At 40.0% G+C, this 19,294-nt stretch overlaps 1 protein-coding gene across 3 annotated transcripts in view; it reads left to right on the top strand.

Annotated features, from left to right (window-relative positions):
* Positions 1-19,294, top strand: part of ATRNL1 (attractin like 1) — a 1,006,335-nt gene that overhangs the window by 455,921 nt on the left and 531,120 nt on the right. For all 3 annotated transcript variants that reach the window (XM_034775239.1, XM_034775240.1, XM_034775241.1), the window contains exon 21: positions 5,233-5,285. In XM_034775239.1, coding sequence (XP_034631130.1) covers positions 5,233-5,285 — 53 coding nt within the window. The remainder of the gene's footprint in view (positions 1-5,232; positions 5,286-19,294) is intronic.

Here is a 19,294-nt window from a genome sequence, read left to right as displayed (position 1 = left end):
CCAGGCTCAGTCCTAGGCCCTTCCCCCAATGCCCCACCCCCACCCCACCTCTTCCCACCCTGTTCTGCCCCCTTCACTGAGGGTGCCCCATATACAACTGGGGCATGATCTAAAGGGCAGGTCATGTGTTGTCCCCCCCCTTGCCCAGCCCAGGGTCACCGTGCTCTCCCTGCCCCATGTTACCTGCTTTGTCCTCCTGCTGCACCTACCCCCGCCCCCAGCCAATTCTGCTGCTCTCCCTGGTGGGCAGGAGCCCAGGCAGGGAGCAGGAGGGAGCCGCTTTTAATGCCTGAGCAGTGGTTTCCCAGGAATTGGAATTAGGGGGGGCATTCAAATTTACGGGGGAGGGGGTGTCAGGGCCAATGAGAGAGATAAATAAAGTAAATGTTTTGTTAGGATAATGCAAATTTAACATAAGGCTAATGCAAGTTACACCAAAACACATAACAGGTCTAGATTTCTAAAAAAATATAATTTAAAAAAAAATGTATTTAATTTAAATTGACTTTTGAAAAGTAAGCCATCATGGGATAAGAGGGAAGTCCTCTCATGGATCAGTAACTGGTTAAATGATGGAAAACAAAGGGTAGGAATAAATTAACAGTTTTCAGAATGAAGAGAGATAAATAGTGGTATCCCTGAGGGGTCGGTACTGGGACTATTACTGTTCAACTTATTCATAAATGATCTGGAAAAATGGGTAAACAGTGAGGTGGCAAAATTTGTAGATGATACAAAACTATTAAGATAGTTAAGTCCCAGGCAGACTGCGAAGAGTTACAAAGGGATCTCACAAAACTGAGGGACTGGGCAACAAAATAGCAGATGAAATTCAATGTTGATAAATGCAAAGTAATGCACATTGGAAAACAATCTCAACTATACATACAAAATGATGGAGTCTGAATTAGCTGTTAACACTCAAGAAGGAGATCTTGGAGTCATTGTGTATAGTTCTCTGAAAGCATCCACTCAATGTGCAACGGCAGTCAAAAAAGCAAACAGAATGTTGGGAATCATTAAGAAAGGAATAGATAATAAGATAGAAAATATCATATTGCCTCTATATAAATCCATGGTACGTGCACACCTTGAATACTGTGTGCAGATCTGGTCACCCCATCCCAAAAAAGATATATTGGAATTGGAAAAGGTACAGAGATGGGCAACTAAAATGATTAGGGATATGAAACAAGAGGAGAAATTAAAATGACTGGGAATTTTCAGCTTAGAAAAGAAACGACTAAGGGTGGATATGATAGAGGTCTATAAAATCTTGACTAGTGTGAAGAAAGTGAATAAGGAAATGTTATTTAATCCTTCACATAGCACAAGAACTAGCAGTCACCCAATGAAATTAGTAGGCAGCAGGTTTTAAAAAAGCAAAAGGAAGTACTTCTTCACACAACATAAATTCAACCCGTGGAACTCTTTGCCAGGGGATGCTGTGAAGACCAAAACTATAACAGGATTAAAAAAAGAAGTAGATAAATTCCTAGAGAATAGGTCCATCAGTGGCTATTAGCCAGGATGGAGAGGGATGCAACACCATGCTCTGAGTGTCCCTAGCCTGTTTGCCAGAAGCTGGGACTGGGCAACAGGGGATGGATCACTTGATGATTACCTGTTCTGTTCATTCCCTCTGATGCACCTGGCCTTGACTACTGTCAGAAGACAGGATACTGGGCTATATGAACCATTGGTCTGACCCAGTATGACCATTCTTATGTAAAAATTAATTATAATAATAAAAATGTTTAGTACAGAAACTCCCCAACATAATGACCTCTCAAGATAGCAACGATGTGAGATGACAACCTTGGCAAATAATGCTTTTTAAAAATCTTGGCCTAGTAGGAAAAATATTTATATAAATTTCCATTCCCAGTCACAAATCTAGCATTCTGCAGCAAAGTCACTAAAATAGAGTCCAACAAACAAATGTTTGTTTAATGTGCCCCTCACTTTTCCCTCCACCGCACCCTACTCACTGGTGTTGTCCTTGATCAGTGGAGACTCAGAGTTCAGAGGTGCTTTCACATGAGTACACCTCCCTGGTGGGGGGCAAGAAGGCACCTTGCTTGTTCCTCCAGCTGCTCCCTGTTCGCTCTGGCCACTGCTGTTTGTTGTGCCACCGTTCACTCCACCACTCTGTTGCCAATGACCCTGCGCAGTCACCTTCTGCTGCCACTGTGACCACTGAGTTGGTCTCTTGAGGTTTCACCCAGCTCTCAGCGATTTCAGCATAGCTCTCAGTGGGGGAACCTCACTGCTAGTGCAGTCTGGGCCGTCTCTTCCACAGAAACACTGTCTCCACAGCAGGACTAAGCACTCTTTTGCCCCCCTGTCGGCGGGCCTGTATCTGATTGTGCAATCAAATCATAATGACTTCACAAGGGGGCTGAATCAAGGTTGCACAATCCACCTTAATTCTGGCATTTCCTAACTTCTCAGTGCTTGACTTTGCGACATGAATAATGTTTTAACATTTGTTTTGTGTGTAATACAATATATATGCACTTAATAAGTGCTGAGATTACTGAGTAGATGAACAAAAAATAACAACTTTGGAATGCTGTGTCTAGCATAATACTTTTACTGGAGTGCTAATTTTAGGAAGTTTTTAGCTATATAGAATAAGACATTTGCCATTAAACTGTAATTTGCAACAGTTCTTTCAGGGTAATGGGTGCTATTCTCTTCTCCCTTTGTACATGAAGCTGGTTGGAAAGTATAAATGACAAACAAACAAAACTCTGAAAAGCTGTGTTAATTCCATGGGAGAATCAAGTTATGTTGTAAATGCCATTGATGCTTATTTTCTTCTATGATGTTGTAACAAAGACTCAGTGGTATTTTTCCCCATTTTTGAATAAAATGAGCACAATAACAACCAAATATTACGTTGGAGAACTATTAAGGAGATCAACAGCAAAACAGACTTGAGAAAATTAAAACTTAAATTGTTTTTCTCATAGGAGTTAAGCTGTTATAATTAGAGTATACTCCAGATTCAACAAATTGCTAGATATGACATCCAAGTTAAGCAGTTTTTCAATATTGCTCATAAATAAAATAAATCTAATGCAACATTCTGTTGCAACCAAGTTTCTTGAAGAGCACAAAACAATGAAAAACAAAAAGTGACAATAACTGAGTGATCCAGACCTTCCCATAGGGAAAAAGTTCTATAGAAATTAATAGATAATGATAACCTTTCTCCTGGTTTTCTGAACCATCCTATAAAATTTAATAGAAAATTATAACTCTGCTATAGAATTCTGTGGAACGGTTCATAAAACCAAGAGAAAGGTTATAATTTTCTATTAAATTATGTAGGTTTTTAGAGTAATTTCTTATCTTATTCATTTCATCACTATGAAATTCTGTAGGATATTTCAGAAGAGTTATAAAGCTGAAGAGAACAACTTATTTTATAAATAGGACAGGGATATTTTTCAACTTCTGGCATTGATATGCCTTGTCACCTACACAATAGCTACTGCCCCATCTTATTTAGCAATGGAAGTAACTATCTCAAGAAATTAATCATTGAAAGGCTAATTGCAACATGAGGATCTGTTTAGAGATATCTAGGGAATCCTAGGTTTTATTTCATGTTTTTACTCATTTCATTATTGTTATTGTTATAAATTATAATTAATAATTATGATTTTCTCAGTGCTCCAAAAATGAGTTTGGCACCTAACACAAACAAAAATATAGTTCCTGCCCCTCACAATTGAACTGCAACATAAGTGAAAGTGATAAACAGAGAAAAGAGGAAGAGTAACAGTAATACGAGGTCATGGTTATGTAGTAAGGCAAGAACCCATCTGGACAGCTCCATTTTTTATTCCCCTACTGCTCACAGGCAAGATGGCAGAAGTGATTTTCAAGGAGGAATTTGAATGAGATGAGGAAGATGACTTGCAGGACAGGTTTGGGGAGGGCATTCCATGTATAATGGGGTCATGTGAGAGGAAACAAAAGAGACATTGAGACTTCTGGAGCAGTGGTAGTAGGAGCACTGTTTATTTTCAGCTGCTTAACGGCTAGACTGGGCATGGATGGAACAGTCACGCAGCAGAACAGGGAGTTGAAATGGAGCTTTTCACGGTTGGGTTAGGGCTCTTGGGTTTTGGTTCCTGGTGCTCAGTCTAGTGCAGGGGCTCCACCACAGATGTTACCCTCAGGGAGCAAGTGGGCAGGAAATGGATGGTTAGAGGCAGGGAGCAGGTAAAACCATGGCTTCTTCCTCTGTGTAGCTCTCTCTGCTGGTTAGCAGAGCTAGCTGGACACATGGGGGAGTATGCTGCACCCCATAAAGGGGTCTTGAAAATTACTCTTACCCCTTCAGCATAACGGGAGCTTGGACAGAATGGTGCAGCTGAAGGGTGTCCACTGCTTCCTCTGGGCTGTAACCTAAAGCCATAGTGTAGTCCTTTGGGTTCTGTATTTTTCTAGAAAAGTCTGTTTCTCAAGATGTATTTGGATCGTGAGTGCATACCTCTGAGTAGATGTTGGTTATACATTAGCAGTGGAATAAACATAAAAGTTATGACAAAGAATATTCATAAACGGTTTTTGAACAATCTCATTTATTATTTGTATCCTATATCCCTACAGTGTGTGTAACCCCACCAAAAATGGCCACTCCTCCCCCCCCCATTGCTGCCATGCTAAGAAGTGTGTTATGGAGGACATGAAGAGGAAATGATGATAGCTGTCATTTAGAGCAGAGATAGCAGATATGAATTTTGAAAGGCACCATAGCATTTTCTTTATTTTGCCTCTGCCAGTGTTGTTTTAAAACTGATTAAAAAACAAAAACAATAAACCAATTTTTAAATAAATTATTTGGTTGAAACTATGCATGTTAACAAAGAATAACTGTATAGTATATTACTGCTGTAGAACATGTTTTCTAAGGAAATACACAAAACAAAATGAACGATGTAACAATTTTGAAGATTTTGAACTCTCATCTTAACTTCTCAAGATATACATTCCAGATCTCAAATTACTTGTGAATTTAATACATAGCTAAAGACAGTGCTGTTGCATTTGTTTGGATTTATCTTATATCAAATGTCTTAAACATTTACTTATCCCCACCTCTAATAAGATAAAACTGTCCCCTTATATTTGGAAACAAATGTTCACTCTAATGTTGTATTAAAAATTATAAAATGTGTTTAATAGTAATTCAGTTCATTTTTATTTCTGCAGCTGTGACTCTGAAAACAGGTACCTCGGAAATCCACTCAGGGGAACGTGTTACTGTGAGTACTTAAATGCTTCATTATCTCTAATCTCACAAATTAATCACTGTATACACATAATATCGTGGGTTTATTTCCACTGTAAAACGAATTAGACAGAATGCTTGGTAGATATTTATTTTTTGATGTATAAAGAAAATGCCCATTCAGGCCTCTCTAGGTACTTGTGAATTTATTTAAAACACCAAAAACTAGGCAAGTCCCCTCAAAATTGCATCTGAAACTGAACACATTGAAACCTGCTCCCTTAGGCAAAGGCCTGAGTGAACAGCTAAACTCTTGTATCATACACTCTAGATCAACATTCAAGAGCTCAGTCAGCCCAGAGGGGGAATATGGCTCTACTGTGGCTTTTAAACCACAACTCATGGTAGGGACATGGAGACGGATAGTACTATAGCAAGACCCCCTGCGGGCAATACATAAAACCAAAAGAATGGCTGTACTGGGTCAGACCAATGGTCCATCTAGCCCAAGAGCCTGTCTTCTGACAGTGCCAGTGCAAGGTATTTCAAAGGGCATGAACAGAACAGGGCAAATATCAAGTGATCCGTCCACTCAGAGGTTTAGGGACACCCAGAGCTTGGGTTTGCATCCCTGACCATCCTGGCTAATGGCTATTAATGGACCTATCCTCCATGAACTTATCTAATTCTTTTTTGAACCCAGTTATACTCTTGACCTTCACAACATCCCCTGGCAATGAGTTCCACAGGTGGACTGTGCATTATGAGTAGAAGTATATCCTTGTGTTTGTTTTAAACCTGCTGCCTATTAATTTCATAGTGTCCTCTGGTTCTTGTGTTATGTAAAGGGGTAAATAACACTGCCTATTCACTTTCTCCACACCTTTCTTGATTTTATAGACCTCTATCATCTCGGTCATCTCTTTTCCAAGCTAAAGAGCCCCAGTCTTTTTAATCTCTCATTTTATATAAGCTCTTTCATACCCTGAATAATTTTTGTTGCCCTTCTCTCTGTACCTTTTCCAATTTTAATATATCATTTTTGAGATGAGACAACCAGAACTGCATGCAGTACTCCAGGTTTGGGCATACGATGTATTTATATAGTGACATTATTGTATTTTCTCTAATTATTGATCCCTTTCCTCCTGATTCCTAACATTCACTTAGCTTTTTTGACTGCTGTTGCACATTGAGCAGATGTTTTTAGAGAACTGTCCACAAGGATTCCAAGATCTTTCTTGAGTGGTAACAGCTAATTTAAACCCGGTCATTTTATATGTATAGTTAGAATTGTTTCCAATGTGCATTACTTTGCGTTTGTCTACACTGAATTCATCTGCCAGTTTATTGCCTGGTCACCCAGTTTTGTGAGATCCCTTTGTAACTCTTCACATTCAGCTTCAGACTTCCTTGAATTTTTGCTACCTCACTGTTCACCTCCTTTTCCAGATCATTTATGAATATGTTGATCAGCACAGGTCCCAGTACAGATCCTTGGGGGACTCTGCTACTTATCACTTTCCATTGTGAAAACTGACCATTTATTCCTACCCTGCTTACTTTGTTGAAGAACCTTTGGTGGGGGACCTTGTCAAAAGCTTTTTGATAGTCCAACTGGATCACCCTTGTCCACATGCTTGTTGACACCCTCAAAATATTTGAATAGATTGGTGAGACATGATTAGGCCTCAACTGGAGCATTGTGTCCAGTTCTGGGTGCCACATTTCAGGAAAGATGTAGACAAATTGGAGAAAGTCCAGAGAAGAGCAACAAAAATAATTAAAGGTCTAGAAAACATGACCTTTGTGGGAAGATTGAAAAAATTGGGTTTGTTTAGTTTAGAGAAGAGAAGACTAAGTGGGGACATGATAACAGTTTTCAAGTACATAAAAAGGTTGTTACAAGGAGGAGGGAGAAAAAATGTTCTGTTAAGCTATGGACAAGGGTAGGACGAGAAGCAATGGGCTTAAACTGCTGCAAGGGCAGTTTAGGTTGGACATTAGGAAAAACTTCCTAACTGTCAAGGTGGTTAAGCACTGGAACAAATTGCCTACCAAGATTGTTGAATCTCCATCATTGGAGATTTTTTAAGAGCAGGTAAAACAAACCCCTGTCAGGGATGGTCTAGATAATACTTAGTCCTGCCATGAGTGCAGGGGACTGGACAAGTTGACCTCTTAAGGTTCCTTCCAATCCTATGATCCTGTGATTCACAGCAGCTGAACACATGTCTGACTATACTGTCTTTTGGGCAGATCATTAGGTCTGGAAACTGTTTACTTCAGTTGCCAGTTATTAAAGAAAGTTATATTTCTCATAGAAAAGCTGAAGTTCAAGTGTAAGATCTCTCAGTCAAGGTTAATTCTCAAATACCTGGTTTCCGAGGTACTGTTAGTAGAGGTTGCAGTTTTCAAGTAATAGACCTAATTGAAAATGCAAAGTAAAACTGTGTCCTATGGTGTTCTTGATCAAACAAAAGCAACTGCAAAAATTCAATATTTACACAGCAAAAATGGTTCTTATTTAAAAAATAGAAATTCCAATTTTTGAAGGGTTAAATTTTTGTATCCATTAATTTTATTAACTATCTAAAGGCAAAGCTAGATAAAGAGCACTGGAGAGATTTGTACGGTTTAAAAAGCACTATACAGAGAGTTTTTTCTTTATGCATACATTTTGGGTAGGCGCATAAAAAATTATTTTGTTCTTTAAAAATAAATGCAGTTAAATTTAAGAGATGGAAAATAAATGACAGTAATAAGATTTGTATACCTCAGACACCTCCAAGAAAGACCTTATTCCTTACTATCCTATAGCAGCTTGGGTCTATAAATCTTCTTGATCGTCTGAGAGAAATTGTGCTATATTCAAGATAGCCTTTCACCTTTAACTCGCTAGAGCTATTTGTCTTCTGTCAAATTTTAAAATATTTAAAGATCTTGTGGTTTTGGATTGATAAGTCTTTTAACAATTTTAATAATTTAAAATCTATTAGTTGTAAACACTTTCAACATTATCTAATCTGGTGATAATAAGGAACCTGCAAGGACTTAAATGAAATAGATGCTTTGTCTCTTACAGTTAATGGGTAATACATTATAGTTGAAAAACTAAATATGTTCCTATTAATTTGTGAATAATTTACCTAAGATTTCCATAACAATTTGTAGTTAATAGTAGATAATCAGCTGAGTCATCCATTTAAAACATTATATATCTGTATATATATATATACACACACACACACACACACAGAGATAGTCTAAGTAAATTAGATAAATATTTTAAAGTATCACTTTACCAGAATGGCATTTTGGAATAAAAGATCACTTTATTTTTTAAGAAGACACGTATGTGGCCAGTATTTGTGTATGTTCTATTTGCTACTCTAAGATTCGTGTGTCTGTATAATAGCTTTTTCCTTCAAAATATATCTTCTCCTTTTGCTTGTTCCTGCTGTGATGAGGTATTATTCCTGTTTGTTAAAGCAAAAGAATGATTATTGTACAAAGATGAAGTAAATATTGAGGGGGAAAACACTAAACAGAAATCCAAGAGCAATAAGTAGCTTGGTCTTAAGGAATAAACCTTCCATGCGAACTTGATTGCTTTATTGATAGTGTTTCAAAGTTAATGGATGGAAGTGAAAAACACTAGTAGTATAATAGGACCTCGATTCGGTAAATCACTTAAACATATACTTACATTCATCCCTCTTCAGAACCGCACCTATGTACAGTAACTCCCCACTTAACATCCTGTTTCGATCTTACGTCCCTGCTCAATTACAGAACATGCTCCATTTAAAGGTGTGCAATGCTTCGCTATAACATCGTTTGGCTGCCTGCTTTGTCTACAGCTGGCAGCTCCCCCATCAGCTCCCCTACACCCCTCCCCCACAGCGCCTCCCGCCTGCCAGCAGACCTCGTGGATCAGCGCCTTCCCCCGCTTCCTGCCCGCGGCAATCAGCTGGCTTGCGGTGTTCAGGAGGGAGTGGGGAGGAGCGAGGACTCGGCGTGCAGGCTTCCCCTCCCTCCCGAACGCCGCAAACCAGCTGATTGCTGCGGGCGGGGGGGGGAGGAGGAGTGAGGATGCCACATGCAGAGTAAAGGGGGGGGGAGAAGCAGCAGGTTAAGGGTGGGGGCTTGGGGGAAGGGTGGCGTGGGCAGGCCAAGGGTTGAGCCCACCGCCCCTGGTGCTTGCGGAGTAGGGGAAGCTGCTGCTGCTGCTGCGCAATGTGCTTCTCCTAGCCTACAGCCCCTTCAGCCTCCTTGCCTGCCTCATTGTCTCCAGTGCCAGCGGGCTTTGCCTGTGTGGATGGAGTAAGGCAGGGGCACCTCCCACCTCCCTGGAACCTAACCCCCCCCCATTTACATTCATTCTTATGGGGAAATTGGATTCGCTTAACATCATTTCACTTAAAGTCGCATTTTTCAGGAACATAACTACAATGTTAAGTGAGGAGTTACTGTATGTGCTTAACTTTATCTTTAAGCATGTGTGTAACGGCTATCCCAAATAGGGATACTTTCCTGAACTGAGGCCTCTTGCCTTGATCCTGTATGATGCTGAGCACTCCTATAAAGTATTTAGTGACCCTCAATTTTCTTTAAAAGTAATGGAAATTGAGTACACTCGGAACCTCACAGGGGTTCTCAGCACTTTGCGGGATTGAGCCCTTAATATAATGTCGTGTCCAAAGGGGCTGATCCTGTAAACATTAGTGGCATATAGTTTATTTTACTAGGCATTGTCACTGTTTTCAGTATTTATACAACAGTATTGCCTAGAGGCCTTCCTCAGGATTGGAGTCCTGTTGCTCTAGGTGCATTACAAACTCTATTAAAACATGCTGTCTGCTCCCAAAAGCCTACAGTTTAAGGCCCAGATCTGCAGCATCCTCACTGATGCCCACTGAAGTCCTTGGAATGCTATACTGGCACAGCATGTTGCAGGATCGAGACCTAAGAAGATAAGCCACATACACAGCTGGAAGCATATGGATATAATCAAATATGCAGGGCTGCCAAGTATCACGCATCCCGCATCCCTGTCATGCTTTGTCATGACTCAACTGGCATCTCACAATCCAACTGAGGGCAGGAAAGCAGCAGGCGTTTGCTGCAGTTGTGTCTTGTCTGTCAGAGGCCACTGTGATACTTGCTGAACATGATAGATTAGGGCAAAAAATGAGCAGCCTGTAGATAGCCTTAGCGACTGGAAGATAATGCAGTTGTAGCAGTGCAAGATGAGGGGTCCCATCATGGCCTCAGGCTCCCTTCCTCTTCCCCCTGTGGTCAGCCACATCTGGCTCCCACCAGTGCAGCCACCCCAGCAACCCAACCCCAGCTGCTTGAACAGCCCCCTATCAGTCAGCAGCCTCAGCATGTTTAGCACCTTTTAGTCCTCCCACCCCCAGGGGGCTCTAGCCTCCTATGAGTCCTTGTCTCCTAGGAGTTCCAGCTCCCACTGCCCCCTTGTAACCCTCTAACCCCAAGGAACCCCAGATCTTTCCAACAGTCACAGCACCCTCTATTCCCTATGAGCCACCTAAACTCTAAGAGCCCCCCCACTTCCTACCCAGCCATATCAAGAGCCCCAGGGGGCACTTACCCAGGTACCACCTCAGATACCCTCAGACATCCAGCTGGAGCTGCCAAGTTTTGTACAACTCCCTGACCTGTGTCTGCTACTGCTCAGGGCATAGTGTGTTAACCATAACTTTAAGTTAATGGTTGTAATTTCCGTATATCATTCGTTTGCATAAAAGTCACATCAAGCAAAACAAAACTTCCCAACTATGGTTAGTTTTATATACATATATAATTTGCTTTTAAAAATATATAAATGGGTAAAATGTCAACTGTCTCCAAATGTGCCTCAATCTAGCCATCAGGAATTGGTTAGTTTGGTACTGGATATTGGATGCCTTTCTTGGCGTGTGAAACAGCATCATGAACAACTGTTGCCACACCTGACCAAAATAGTCATCATTTCATTCAGAGAAGGAGTCTTGTATTCCTTCTTCAAACATGCAATAATCTGACCAACACTGAAGAAACACAGCTTGGACATATCAGTTCTAGCCATTTACCACCCAGTGTCAAAGCTTAATTTACAGTTATTTGAAGGGTATTATATTAAGGAAGAATAATAATTATTCAACATGGTATAAGTAAACTGGAAGTAATGAGATGAAATTTTAAAATTAAAAATTTAGGTTAAAGAGCAGAAAAAATAACTCTGGCAATATAATCTACTGTACTAGATCGTAGAACAGTCTCCCAAGGGAAGTGGTGGCAGCCTCATCACTTGTGATATTTAAAACTAATTGAACGGTATACTGATAAATGTAGAATTGGGGAACGATCCAATCCTGCATCGGCAGGGAGCTGCACTAGGCGATGCATTAGGTCTTTTCAGTATCTAGGTTTTATAAGGCGCACAGGCTGTTGCTGCTACGGAAATGATTGTGATTTCATAATTGCTTCGTTATGACTTCACTGCGTGATTGAAAAAGGAGAAATGGCAAGCTCTGAAGGAAAAAAAACGTTGTTTAAACATACAAGAGATTTGATAATTAAGAAAATGCTCAAAATGTTTGAAGAGATGTAAGTTTCATCACGTGTTTTTTAAGTATATGAGATGTTTCCAAGAACATCACAAATACTGGCATCTCTCATTACCGAATTAGGTATTTGATATATCATAAGAAAGACTAGCTCTATACAAAAGAGCAAGCTCTGTAAATTTAAAATGTGCTCTTTTATTTAGGCTTCAATTCGACACAATGTAAATACTCTGGTATATGTATTATAAATTCAGTTCAGGACTGTGGCTTTGTACTTCTGGTAGGAAGTCTAAATATTCCTAAACCGTTGTGTTATAAGCCAGCGTTTTAGTGAATAACTGCAGGCTGACTTGGTGCACATAAATGAATTCAGAGTGTAGGCAAGAGATGGTTGTGCAGCTGAGCTATGCATGTACACAGGCTGTAAATACAACATTTTGTCATGATGCATTTATTGTTCTTTTGTCCTTTGGTAACTCAGCCAATGTGACGTATATCAGTAAAGAAAGCACCCAAATGGCTGGATAAGTTCTTCATACATAAGCAACTGAAATACTGCTTTCAGAATCAGTGCTCCTGGGTGCAAATGAACCAGTAGCAGAAAGAGACCTTAGACTCTAAGGTTTTAGACAGATTGGTAGAAATCGGTGGGATAGGTGCTATTTTTATGGTTTCAATTGGTAAACAGTTTGTTGTGTAGTGTGTAGAATGTTAGCTCTTTGATGCTTCGATGCTTTGAAAGGAGACTATACCCTCCTACATGAACTTCTTGATATTTCTTACTTCTAGCCTAAATTTTAAGGGCACAGTTTTGCAAAATATGGTCTGTACAAGTGTAACATCTGCGGTACTACATTTGGAACACTAACACTTGTGTGTGCAGTTGATCAGTTCTGACACCTGTGTGTGCATGACTTTACATGTACAAAAGAAATGGTTTTAATGGATGTAAATGGTATTGCCTACCTACATAGATGTTAGAATCTATCGGTGGTATATTGCTGCTCAAAAAATGTGTGTGCTCAAGCAGTGACCAGTTTAAGGCTCCTCTGAAAGTGTATCCCAATTGTGTTATATTTTGAAAATCAATCTTTATAAAAGAAAACCAATTATATCACAGGTTTCTATTTTATTCTCTCTGTGGTTCACAGATCAATTTTTTTTTCATTTTTATCCAAAATAATATCATCCATCCAGTCACTCCACTCACCCAGTCATACTGTCTCTCCCTTTATCTCTCTATACAGATTTTTTTCCTAGGGCCTAATGGTTCTTCTCTTCTTCTCCAGAGAAACATCATGTCTTCCTCTCGTCCACTCTAGGGGTACATCTACACTGGAATAAAAGACTAGCAGCATGGCTATGGCTGGCTTGGGTTAGCTGACTGAGGCTCATGGGGCTCAGGCTGTGGGGCTAAAAATTGCTGTGTAGATGTTTGGGCTCACCTGGAGCCCGAGCTCTGGGACCCTTCCACTTTGCGGGGTCCTAGAGCTTGAGCTCTAGCCCAAGCCTGAATGTCTACACAGCAGTTTTACAGCCCCACAGCCCAAGCCCTGCGAACTCTAGTCAGCTGATCTGGGCTAGCTGCTGGTGTTTAATTTTGGTGTAGACCTACCCTAGGAGGTCATAGCTGATTGTCCTCTCTCTGGCTGAATTTGAAGAGCATTCTTTCTTTCCCATGGGGGCTTGGATACAGTGGCATTTGTTACTGGGTTCAGAGCAGTCAGAAGTCGATTCTTCCTACCATTCTTTCTACATACACCCTCTCACCCCACCCCAGACGAAAGTCTTTCCTGTACCAGCCACATAAGAACATATAGCAGTCTAAGGGCATGTTTCCTAGTGTGGCTAGAAAGAATTACACTAGCTCTGCCTAAGCTAGCATGCTAAAAAAGGCATGTATTTGGGGATAGCATGGGTGGCACATTGGGTAGCCATCTGAGTACAATCCCTCCTGGACCCCCTGGATACATACTCAGGCAGTTAGCCCGAGCATCTTCCCGTGCCATCCCTGGCTACATTGTTATTTTTAGCACGCTAGCTTGAGCAGAATTAGGGTGTGTTTGTCTAACCATGCTGGGAAGCACACTTCCAGTTGCAGTGTAGGCATATCCTAAAAGAGAAACATATATACCCAGTGCCTTTTATTTCTTAACTACTTCTATTCACTTTTATTGTTGTTATACGTATTGTTGTAGCCTCTGGGAACCCCATTCTTGGACCAGGACCCTATAGAATGTAGGTATTGTACAAACACGGAACAAAAATACAGCCCTTCCCCAAAGAATTTATAATTTAAGCATCAGATAACAGACTACAGATTGATGCAGACAGACCAATGGGAAAGTACAAGGAAACAATAAGACAATATTGATCAGGTAGTGATCTCACCACACCAGTAATATGACAGTTTTCAAGTTTTTGTAGGCATCACAGCAATGGAGAGTTTTAAGGAGGGGTTTGAAGTAGAACAGTGAAATGGCTTTGCAGGTGTTTACAGGAAGTACCCCCCAAGCACGAGGGCCAGCGTGGGAGAAAGCACAAAGATGTTTGTAGGAAAATTTAACAAGTGGGTGATGCAGGCTGAGATTATGCGCTGACCAGAAGTGGGAGTCAATATCTCAATACTGAATGAAGACAAATAGGTTATGTTTTATACAGTAGAGAAGGGGGGGTTACAAAGAGAGGAGTGACATCAAAGCAGTGAGCTGAAAGACCATTTGCAGCAGCATTCTGAGTGGATATGAGCAGGATAAAATTGCATTTGCAGAGAAAAGGATGTTGGAGTAATCCAGATGTGAGACTATGAGAGCCTGTGCATTTTGAATTGAATTTTAATTTTCATCCAAATAAAGCTTGAGAGAAATCACAAGTAAAACATTAATCATCTAGTAAAATAATAAATGCTTCATTAACCATTTTCATAGTAAAAATTAAGAATCTGAATAAATGTAAATTAAGCTATATAATTGCTTAAATAAATGTGAATAGATTTGGTGTATTCTCCTGGTTAGTAAAAAGAAGCACCAAATTTAGTGTAAAGGCTCTCTTTAGGTGCTAATCAACATGTTTTAATGGTTACCAATCTATGACAATCCATCTTTCTTTAGGAAAATAACTAGGAAGTACAAACATAAAACAAGATTAATATTGATTATTTAATTCAAGGTTTCCTGCTTGCTGATTTAAATCCCGATTAAAATCAGTGATTTAAATCGCTTTTATTAAAATCAGTCCACCCTGGATTTGTGCCAGAGACGCTCTGCAGCATGGGTGCAGGAGGAAGTGGATGTTGTGGTGAGCAAGGGCTGAGGGTTGGCAGAGAAAACCTTCCGATGTGATGTGAGAGAGGTGCAAAAGAACTAAGAGCAATGGAGGGAATCAGCAACCATATTGATGGAAAAAACGGGAAGAGCAGGCAGGCAAGGGAGGCCCAAGACCAGACTAGAAGTCATGCTACCTGTTAATAGTGGTCTGACAGACAACTCATGCCTCTGGTCTCTTATCTTTTTTTCCATGCTTGTCAGGCACAGCACTGTGGTGTTTGGGCAGGGGAAGAGTCATGTAGTTTTCCACTGGGTCCTGGAGACCTCTTTGCTTTCAAATTTAGCAGCATTTTTGGTTTCTAGTGCAGCACATAGGACTGCATCACAGAATTATAAAATACTGGAATGAGCAAGATCTTCCTCCTCCCTATTCCAATAGGATATTCATGTTTTACAGCAATAGAGGCAAGAAGGGATAATGCATATGTAACCCAGTTTAATCCAATCTTGGTCATTGGACCACATAACAGGTTTTATGAATCCATTACTGCCTTCAGTGTATTAAACCAAATCCCTTTAGCAGTAAATGTTCATGCTTTTACATTCAGAGGTCAAGGTTCAATCCCCACAAACTACCCATCCTGAGACTTGGGGTTTTACAAACACCATGGAGCTCTCTGGTATAAGCCAGAACCACCTTCAAATTTGATAGTCATGAGAGCAACAGGACCTGATGAAGAGTTCTGAATCAAACTGAAATGGAGCAGGAGAGAAGTGGCCACCCATCTGCTTGCCTTGAAGATGATTGAGATTCAAGGATGGATTGAGGTTGGGAAGAGCAGGTTACTTATGAAGAAGACATAACACTGGTAGTGGCTGAAGGCTTCTTGGCTTTCTGAAAAGAGAAGACTTATTGCTTGAGCACCTTTCCCCTCTCTCCACAAGAAGCCCTGCCTCTGAATATATATGTAGGTATTGGGTTAATCACACATGTCCAACCCTTAAAAAAAAAAAAAAAAAAAAAAAAAACACAAGAAGAGCAGGGGATTGGACTAGATGACCTTCTGAGGTTTCTTCCAACCCTAATATTCTATGAGTCTATGATTCTGAGAACAAAAAGCTGAAGTTAAAAGAGGATGAGTGACTGTCCAGACCTTATTTTATCTCCATTCCCAAGTATCTCTCTCTCTCTCTACCTATCTAATCTGCCTATCCATCCAAAATCATTACATAAATTGTCATTTGTGAAAAGTTCCAAGTCCACCCATACCAGTGATAGCCTTGTTTCCATAGCAACTAATGCAGTTTAGGGGGGGAAATAGAGGGCGATTAAAAGGACTAAAAACATACAAAACAAGATGCTTAATCTGGGAAGAGATGCCAAACCCATGGCTTTGCCAATCATTGGTAACGCAGTCAGCTCAGACTTGTGCTTGTAAAGTATGCAGCTAGTATGTGGGTATGCTATTCTTACTAGAATGCTGTATTACTCAAACAATGGTCCTTATTACAAACCAGCAAGCACATTGTATTGGTACTTTATTTTTGGACATTTTATACTCTTTGCATGAATTGGGGCAAAGGTTTTAAAACTGATCTTAACATTTGTTCCCTGTGCTCTCAAAACTAGTGATAGTACATATTTACTACTACTCTGTCAACCAATAAGAGCACCAACTGAAATGTGAAATTTTCTTTACTGTATGTCCACAAACACTCCTGTAATTAGTCTGGAAACATGGGAATGGGGAATTACAGGTGGGCAGTCCCTGGTGAAGCATCATTCGCAACTTCAGAAGAGCTCCTGTAACTGTAGGTGCACAAAGAAAGAAAGGAAGGTAGGTAGGTCTGGAGAAGCCTCAAGAGCCAGTGCAACCACAAAATACTTGCAGTGCTGGCTTGTTGCAACTCTTAACTGTTAATTCCAGTGAGACATATTAGACATGCAGAGAGAAAATAGGATGTCAGGAAAGCAGAGTTAGCGAGCCCCCAAAGACTCATAACTAAGGCAACCCAAATTTACAAGTGGTGGAAAACAAGAGTACAAATACATTTTTAAAAATGTTATTAAATGTTTCCCTAATAGCTTTTTAAAAAAATGTGGCAGAAACAAAATATGTGATAATTAGGTGAGCTGTTAAAGATTTTATTGCCACTTTTAGGAGGTGGACTTGCATAATTAATTTATGGTTTTGACACCTGTGTGTAATGTCATTCCCAACTCTTGGCAATAAAACTTTATAGCTTACAAAATTATCACCTGTTTTCTTGGTATGCATACAGGAAGGATAGTAGCAAGCAATTCCCTTAGTATGTCAGCAATTTACAAAGAGGAAGGCTTTTTTCCCTTCTCTGTGGGTGGGGAAGGAGGCATGGAAAGTGCATTCAGTAAAAAGACTTGATCAACTCTGGCGATCTTTGCAGGGGACAAGGGAAGAAGGGAAAAATCCTGCGTCTGACTGAGCAGCCTCGTGTGGCTTTTACTACAGTCTTGGAGTGCAGTAACCCTCAGGATCCCTACACCTTGCCCTGCAGGGGGAAAATGGCTAGCTGATCTACTGATGCTAATCAAATATTTTAATGTCAAGTGTTTAAACAACCGATAAGCAATTTATTTGCTATAAGGAAAAAAAAACCCATATTCATTGTTCATACCTCATTTAATGAAAATTCAGCTTACTACTTATATAACTGGTAAGAGGAAATACGACTTTCTAATAAATGAAGTTTGATGTCTGGAACTTCAGAGTAAAAACTAAACAAAATGTCTTTGGGGGCACTTTAGAAATCTTGTATATAGAATTCTCGTTTTCTGGCTAGAATTAGTGCTAAGCTTACTATCCTTCTGAGATCATTACTGTTCCTAAGACTGAAGTCGTAGTATTTAGGATTAATGAAGGATGACATTTCTGAAATAACTTGCATTTACATTGTCACAGCACCATTTGATCCTGAATGAATTCATAAGTTAGATGAATAAGAACGCCTGTGAAATGCAGCTCTCTCTCAAGTGAAATGCAGATATTTAACAGTGCACACCAACAGTGAATAATTGTGAAGGGATGTAGGCATTTCAGAGTATAAGGAGAATGTAATTACCTAAACTAGCATTTTTCCAAGACACCAGAAACTAGGCACATGTTTTTGAGAAAACAGTGAGAACTTTCATGACCAAAAGTGGTTGGAATCTGTTATGTGCCATTTAAAAAGGTGTCACAACTGCATAGTATCCCTGTGTACCATTTTGAAACAATGGTTCCATACTGACTTGGTGGGAAGAGTTCCATTTATTAATTCAGTAGTGCTACTTTCTTTAGCAATGAAAAACTATGGTTCAAGTATTGACCAGGCCTGACTTTGTATATAGCCTATGTAATCTGATGGCAGCACAGCTCAAGGTGGTATTTCAGAATTCTTTAAAAAGTATCTCTCCTTTTAGATGAACGGTGCCCATATTTGTTCTTGGAGCTCCTCAAAAGAAAATTAAACCCATTGAAAGAACTCATTGTAGACCATCCCAGATTTCCTCCAATGATCGAGGCCCTTTGTCCTGCTCTAGCAGCTCATAAGAGCAGAGAATCTTCTAGCTGAAAATTCTTCAGGGAATCCTCAGCTGGCATAGCCAGCTCATGAAGGGAATGTGTCTTAGGCAGATGGGAGATTTAGGTGAAAGGCTGCTGTACTCTAGCTATTCTCAGCTAGTTAATGGCACGCTGGGAGCTGTTACCAGTTGCTGGGGCTGCTCTAAACTATGTTGGAGCATAGACCTGACCTGAGAATTAGGGAGCTACAACCAGCTCCCTGCTGCCTATTGCTGCACCCAGAAAAGAATCCAGACCATTGTTTCTCCAGAAAATAGGATTTATCTTATTCAGTTCCTGTAATCAGATCAGTTGAGCACAGATGTACTTATTAGAAGGGTTGTAATGCTAGTAAAGAAATGTAAATATAGGCAATATCTGCTGAAAACAGTAATGTCTACCAGTAAGAAGGTAAAACAAAGCTCTTAACTATCCTATGTGCATGTGTAAGTATACTTCTATTTATTTATAGGTTGTGTGTGTGTGTGTGCGCACACACATACACATACATACCTGGGAAATTTGTTGTTGTATATGATTACATATAATGTGATAAGAACTTGGTACAGGACCCACTTTTTTTGCAAAAAGAAATTACTAAAGAGAATGAAATGGAAATAA

Source organism: Trachemys scripta, chromosome 7, assembly GCF_013100865.1.
Source record: "Trachemys scripta elegans isolate TJP31775 chromosome 7, CAS_Tse_1.0, whole genome shotgun sequence".
Taxonomy (NCBI): Eukaryota; Metazoa; Chordata; order Testudines; family Emydidae; genus Trachemys; species Trachemys scripta.
This window is presented reverse-complemented; position numbering and strand designations above follow the sequence as displayed.